The sequence below is a fragment of the Pterocles gutturalis genome, unplaced genomic scaffold (assembly GCF_000699245.1).
Source record: "Pterocles gutturalis isolate BGI_N339 unplaced genomic scaffold, ASM69924v1 scaffold39197, whole genome shotgun sequence".
Classification (NCBI taxonomy): domain Eukaryota; kingdom Metazoa; phylum Chordata; class Aves; order Pterocliformes; family Pteroclidae; genus Pterocles; species Pterocles gutturalis.
Genome location: NW_010114122.1, coordinates 1,832 through 9,593, shown reverse-complemented (window position 1 = coordinate 9,593; position 7,762 = coordinate 1,832). Strand labels below are relative to the sequence as shown.

General features: G+C 35.4%; 1 protein-coding gene across 1 annotated transcript; it reads left to right on the top strand.

The window, feature by feature from the left end:
• Positions 1-509: 509 nt before the first annotated feature.
• TMEM128 (transmembrane protein 128) lies at positions 510-4,085 on the top strand (the record flags this gene model as incomplete). Its single annotated transcript, XM_010074741.1, has 3 exons — positions 510-703; positions 2,637-2,798; positions 3,986-4,085. Coding segments are annotated over 3 exons (456 nt in total), but the record flags the coding sequence as incomplete, so codon positions are not given.
• Positions 4,086-7,762: the final 3,677 nt, after the last annotated feature.

The window sequence follows — 7,762 nt, the reverse complement described above, 5'->3', positions numbered from 1 at the left end:
AGGGGAAAAAATAGACTTTTCTGCATAATGATAGTTTTAGTTTACGCTGAACATATGCAGCATGAATCAGCCTAGCTTCTGAAACTGAAGTTGAAAATCTCCTGTGAAGTTACTGCAGGTGACTACAAGAAGACTATTTATGCCTGAAATCAGTTTGCAAATTAACAAAAAAGGGATACAAACAAGTTAGTAATTGGAAATATCAACCTGACTTTCTATATGCTAGATTAATAAAAATGCTTTAAAAACACCAGGAGGTTTTTAATTAAATAACCCTTTCATAATCTAGTCAGCTGTTAATTTCCTGAAAGGGTACACTGACACAGTATGTGCTGATTGTTACTGCTTTATCATTTTATCAAAGGGTACCTTGCTTACTCTGTTTTATTTCGGGAAATGTGCAGAGCTTTTTAAATACTTCCTCTGTTATACAAAGTGTATTATGCTGAGTAGAATAATCTCCAAAGATAAATGAATTAAGAGGATAAAACATCACTTTTTACTTAATCATACTCCATTTAATCACTGACTTTAGTGCTATAATTATGTTCTTATTTACAGAAGAGTCTACAGCTGTAGAGAAGAGGAAGAAGCCTCTTGCCGGACTGAATATTCATTCTGCATTCTGGATTTTGGCATCAATTGCTGTGACATACTACTTTGATTTTTTTAAAACTGTTAAAGAAACTATTCAAGCAGATAGGTAAGGTGCCTTTTCTTACAAAGAAACTTGTGTTTTCATTTTACAATTGTATTCAGTTTGTTACATCTGAGCACTGTGTTTTAAATCTTGATTAAACAAGATCTACAATAGGAATAGAGGGAGTTGTAACTGTTTAACCTGGAGAAGAAAAGGCTCAGGGGGATCTTATCAATGCACATAAATACCTGAATGGAGAGTGTGTAGAAGGCAGAGCCAGGCTCTTTTCAGTGGTGCCCAGTGACAGCACCAGAGGCAATGGGCATAAACTGAAACATAGGTTCCCTCTGGACATCAGGAAACACTTTTTCACTGTCAGGGTGACCGAGCTCTGGCACAGGTTGCTCAGAGAGGTCATGGAGTCTCCATCCTTGGAGATACTCAGAAGCTGTCAGGACACAGTCCTGGGCAACCAGCTGTAGGTGACTGTACTTGAGCAGGGTGTTGGACCAGATGACCACCTAAGTTGTTACTACTAAACTAATTTTTAAGTAAATATAATGCTTAAAATTTTGCTATAATTATTTTTTTCTTTTGCTGTATTGAGCCATCTGTGATCTGTATGTATGCAAAATTTGTTCTGATAGCAGGATGTTTTAATACCATACCTTCAAGCTTACATTTAAGTACAAGAAATCGCTGCCTGTTTTGTTGGGGTTTTGATTTTATTTTAATAAAAAAACCCCTGAAATTTGTCTTTAAAGAAAAAAATCAAGTTAATTTCTCTAGAATTTCTCTAGACTTCTTTGAGTAGACCAGTGAAAGATTAGTGAAATATTTATGAAGTAATTTTTATTTCTATTCTATTTCTTTTCTATTAAATTATTTTCAGTGGGATTGATGGATGTTAAATATTTTTAGATAGCATCAACTGGAAGTGCTTTTAAAATTCTCTCATTGTTGTTATTGTATCAATATGTGGAAGCTGAATGCTGTGAGGTTCCCTGGAGATACTGTTCCAAGCTGGTCTAGATAAACCCTGCATCTGGTTGGCTGTGGATACAAACTAGTGACTCCAATTGATCAAGGTTTTTGGGTGGCCCCATCTGCTCCCTGCAGTACCCTGTCTTCCTGCATTGCTTATTTAAGTAAACTATGGCCATTGCTCTCTTAATGCAGGTTTCTCAATTGGTACTATTGAGGTACCAAAATAGCGTATGATATTTGCCGTGCCATACCAGAGCAAATGTTGCCCGAGTAGAAAGATCCTCGATTACCCTTTGTAATTTAGTAATCAAACTGTGGCAATAAGAATTAACTTTTAAAAATCTGTATTTGCTGAATACACATTCAGATAAGTATAAGATTTTATTAAAGTGTACCTTCCTCCTGAGTTGTCTGTCTTACTCTTGAATTATGACTTCAAGGAGGCTCAAAAGTGCATCTTCCTAAATCACATACCCTGTGTTTTTTTTATTCTGAGTTTGAAATTCTGTCTTTCTTTATGGTTTTCTTCAGTTGCTGTAAAGAAAAATCTTCATGCTTCTTGTCTGTTAAATTTGAGAGTTCATAAACTTGAAATATTATTCAAGCTTTCTGCAACATTTCTGTTGCACAAAAATCAGTAGTCTAATTTATAATGAGAAGCACAGTTGCAGTGGAGGCTATTTTATTTCATTACTGACCAAGTATTTTTGGTGTGGTAGATCACTGACAACGTCTGTTGCATTACATTTCCAAAATATTTGAAGGAAAAATAAATTACAGGAATGTTGCATTGCAAAACTAAACTCAATTAGTTATGTATATTACACAGGTTTAGAAGGGCAGAAAGTGTTTTGTGAAAGTAATTTAAGAGAAAAGCTACAGAAACTGTAGGCCAATCTGTATAAATAACAGGTATTGACTGTTCTGTTTCTAGACTAGAAGGAAGATTAATGTGCAAACTGCAGTGTGACTGCACTTAACATGCTTTTAACATGCTTTCCCCCCACAGCTGGTGGTTTGCCTCCGGCAGTTGTTTATTAGCTGCATGTTTATCTGTTGCCTTTTACTGCATACTGTATCTTGAGTGGTACTGTGGAATTGAGGACTACGCTGCGCAGTATCCAGCTCTGATACCTATCACAACAGCTACCTTTATTGCAGCAGCAATTTGGTGAGTTCATACACTGTGTACAAACTTCTGCTAAAACTGTGCAAGTCTAACTGTGTTATGGGCTTATTTTATAAAAAGTGTAATTTTTCTAATTCTGCCAAGTGTATTGATGACAATACCAGTTCTATGTAGCACAATTTCTTCCACTTTCAACATTCATCCACAAAGCAAGGATTGCAACTGTCAAAACTGTATATTAAGTGTGCTTGTAGATGACCCGGATTTCTTCTGTCTTGAAAATTTATGGGAAAACTGAAGTCTTCAGCTTTGTTAGTGTAAATTGCTCACCTCTGACAACTATAGGTGAGGTTTACAAATCAAGACAAAGGTGTATTCTCTAGCTGAGAAAAAAATTATGCCTGAGCTGTTTCTAATATGGAGTTCTCAATTATCAAACAATCTATAAATATCAAACATGTACTGAAATTTACACTTCTAACTATTATATGAGTTTTAAGGGTTTATATCTTGTCAGAGAATGGTACTTTTAGTAAGAGCTACTTTCTTTATGAGATCATCCGATCATGCAAATGTGCACGTGAATGAAAAAATCATATAGATGTGTGCCAGTATATTTATTTGCTCCCTGCATGAAAGCTGGTTCTCTCTTTAAGTTTAGATGTTGCTTCTAAATAACATCAGACAGTTTTTGTTGCAATGCTGAGGAAAAAAAAGGAAGACTGAAGAAGATAAAAGTTCCCTGTAGTTTAGAACTAGTCAGATCTATAATCCTTGTAATTCAGTTGTGAAGTAAGTTGTTTTTCCTCCTTTCTCTTCAGTTAACTCAAATTTACTTGTAAGTACAAATTAAGGCTTTTCTCAGCTGCTGTGTATGCCCAGGGAGAAATCAAGAGTAGTTCATTTTCAGGTGCTTCATACACAGAGATTCTGAAAGTAAAAGGTATCTTTAGCCTTGATGGGACTGAGTGCTCAGTGTAAAATCTGCAGCAGCTACTGTAGTTCTTGGATGAGCTGTCGGTAAATAAACAGTTAACTAAACTACCAATTTACTAAGTAGGTGCTGGGGTCTTTCAGTTTTGTTTTCTCTCAAGTCGTAAAGAAGCAAATATTTTTCCAGGATGAGTAATTTACATCTCATTTCCTCTTGTGCCATTTTTTCTTTGTGTGTCTTGTATTTCCATAGTATGACAATTTAACTTACAAAAACTTCCTACTTTTATTCCCAGTTTCAACATTGCCTTGTGGCCTGTCTGGTCATTTATGACACCTGTGTTGCTCTTCATTCAGTTTATGGGTGTTGTGATGCTTGTGTCACTCCTGGGATAAGTCCTTCAGGTAAATAATTTGAATTTTTTTAGCACATTAAAATATTTATCTTATTGCATGAACTGCTTTGTTAGACATCTAAGGATTGTAACATTCCTTCTCTATATTTTGTGTACACTTTTAGAATATTGACATTTTATGGCATATAGAGAAACGGGAGAACATGTAAGTATCATAAGGAGAATATCCTTTTCTCTAAGATTCCATTCTAGACAGTGAAAACAAACGATTAGTGAGAATGGATGGTTTTGGGGAGTGCAGGCCAGATACCTGCGGCTTTTACCCAGACTGGGAAGACTTCCTAGTGAAGTTGTTTGACCTGAGACTAAAGGGGAGAAGCTATTTAACGTCCATCTGTAACTGTCTTCTCTGTTTTGTTTTTTTTTTAATTATTATTTTTCAAATTCTTTGTCTTCAAGTATGCAGGCTCATTTTCTGTGATGAACAGTCCAGATCAACTTGCTATCTGGAAAACTGCCAGATTATCAGAAGTTCTTTGTTCTTCCTAAAGAACAACCTTCCAAAGGCAAAACCAGATATTTTGTTGACTTGAAAAATTAATTTTTAATAACTGCCACATAGAGAAGCGGTTCTTGCATCATCTGTTAGGATACACTATTCGTATGAATCGTGTGAAACTGAAAAAGCTCAAGGAAGACATCAAAGACCACTCAGTAAATAGGGTAAGGGATGGCCCTTGTATCACAGGCGTCTACATCATCCAGTGGAGTGACTCCTTCAGCAGGTCTTGTTTGCTGTACTTCTCAAGAGAATGTGGGGAAATCTGTTTGGTTTTACTCGTTATCACAAATCCCTTTCAGTGAGGAAGTCCCCCAGCATTTTTATGAGTGCAGCAAGAAGAATGAGGCCGTGCTGGATTTTGAGTGTAGCCTCTTGTAGTGCCAGAGTTGTAGGCAGAAAAAATATTTAATGTCCGGGACAGTGAAACACAGCTTTTGTTTCCATAAACAAACTGAAACGAGTGTTGCATTTTTTTACCTATTTTCTGTCAAGAAACCTGATTTTTTTTTTTTAAGGAGGTAGTTAACTTAGGGCATACTCTAACACCACCTATAGACTTCTGAATAATACAGTACTTCAGAACCTCTTTACTGTGTTATGGGGAGCTTCAGTCACACTTGTTAATGTGAACTTCTTCAAATCATGTTTGTTCGTTCTGTCGTTATCTGTGTTCTATCTGAGCACTGGAAGGATGTGGCAAAAGGATACATTTCAATGTGTTAGAACTGATCGTAGTGACAGACTTAAACAACCATTTGGCATTAATTTGTACTTGAAGTAAGAAATACGAGTGAATTACAGATATCCTGAACAGCTGAACCTTATGAAAACATTCTGGTTTTATATGTGAACAGCCACATAAATTCTGTTATATGGTATATGTTAATTATGTATTAGGCCAAATAATTAGGGCTAAATTGTTCCTTGGTGATGCAAAATCGTTAATGAATCAATATCAAATTAGTACAAGATAGAGCTTGTGCCATATATACAACCTTACAGCATTTTTGTTAAAGTTGGATGTGTTTTTTCTTTTCTTTCAGCTTCACGTGAATGACTTAAGTAACTGTTACCCTGCAAAGTGGATGTCACTCTTGTTACATTCCAGACTTTTATTATTTCTAATACAACTTGTTTGCTCTAACTGATACCAGAGTTCTTGGACTACCCAATTTATAAATCAAATGCACATAACCATAGCTCAGCCAGTGGCTGGGAGAAAGCAACTGATTAGTGAATAATTGAAAGATAGATAGGTTTTACCTCTCTTAGTAACATAAAGCATTTAATCACTGCTTTGTAAAGATTTTATTCATATTTCAGTATTAAGCAGATGGGTAATAAGTCACTTGTATAATCCTGAATCCTATTTGGAGACTCCAGAGATCACCCAGTCTAACCTACTGCTCAAAGCAGGTTGCTTGGTTTGAAAATAATTAATACTTAATTCAGGTGTTGTGGGTTTTTAATACTATAGTCTATCCATTTGAATTGACAGCTATAATACTGGTATCTGGAATCTGTGTCTGTACTTCTAAGCTTATTAATAGATGACACAGGAGGCATTTCTTGATCTATTAATTTCTAGTGTTATGTGTGTTGTCATGTAGGAAATATTTTATTACCTAATCTCTTGACTTCAGATCAGCTAGTCTTTGAAAAAAAGATACAGATTGGATTAAGGGCCTATAAAGCTGGTTGATGTTTATGTCATTGTTAATTTGGCAGTGCCATAAGTGAAATAAATAGATTCTACTTGTGCTGATTTAGTTTGTCCACAGCCAGAGATGGATGATCAAGCTGTGACTAACGAGCAATATAATGAAGAATATTAACACTCCAGAAGAAGTTAAGAGCACAAAGTAAATTCTTTTGATGTATGCGCAATTTTTCAGTATTCAGTATGTTTTTCTTCTGTAAATTAAGTTCATTCTTAGCAGTGCCTGTTAATGAAGTTGCCATTTTTCTTCCTCAGCAATAGAGGCTGATATTAACTTAAAGCTGTTAGTCATACATGGTTGGGAAAATGAAGTAACATTGTCTGTCTGTTCACTTTGGCTGAGATACTTAAGTATCTGAAGCTTCGGGACCATCTAGTTGCTAGACCATTTTATATAGATCATTGTGTAAAATACTTTCAACACCCACACCTTTTGGAAGATAGGAGAATGTAGGAGCTATGCATTGAAACTTGTTGAGATTAATTCCTTGTGACTGTTGCTTGGGGTCTGGACTGTTAGTGGAGACTGTGTTCTTCATTCTGACTTTCAAATTAACACCATTGCTGAACGCACATTACATTAAATGTTCAGCAATGAAAGAATAGATATTGTCGTAAGCTGCTACTGTTTCATTAAGGAAAAAAATTGCTGTGGGTATGCAATGGAAAGGATCAGTCAAACCAAAATAAAATACACCTAGCACTACTGTTACTTAGCTTGTAGAGTAAGTTAACACCTTGATTTATTTAAATGTAATATATAAGTTTTCCAGAACCGGTTGTACTTCACATCTTCAAAGAGAAAGTTGCTTATCTTCAGGTCTTCATTTTTAACAAATTTTAACAATTTTATGTCTGCATACACAGGTACATTTTAGTAACTTTGTTTATGATGATATTTAAAATGCAGTGTTGCTCAGGGATGATAATTATCACTGTATTTTTATTTGTCAAGTATGTAAGTGCTTTAGGTGTTTTAAGTTGCCTTGTACTCTTGAATTAAAATTACTATCTGCTACATGGCTTTTCAGATTTATTCTTCTGGACATCTTAATAAACTTTGTATAAAAATGATCAATTGTTGTTCAGTACTTAATTATTTAACTGGCTGATTCCACTGTTGTTGAGGACTGCCATCCCATCATTTTGCCTATGAAATAGGTGTTCATGTAGGTTTTAAATACTGTGCTTGACTTGGAGTATGTTTGTCTTTCATGACTTCTCAGCTGCGTTTATTGAAGGTGTAATACCATTCTGTATGCCTTTGGAGGGCTAAAATCCCAAATAGATAATGCGCCTTGTACAAAAGTCCCACACAGTTTTTCAGTAAGTTACAAGTCTCCAGTGCGATGCTCATTCACTTAAATGCTCAGAGGGAAGTAGTGGTGAATCTGGTAACTCCTTAAAACAATGTTTGCTGTAATTAGCAACCTGA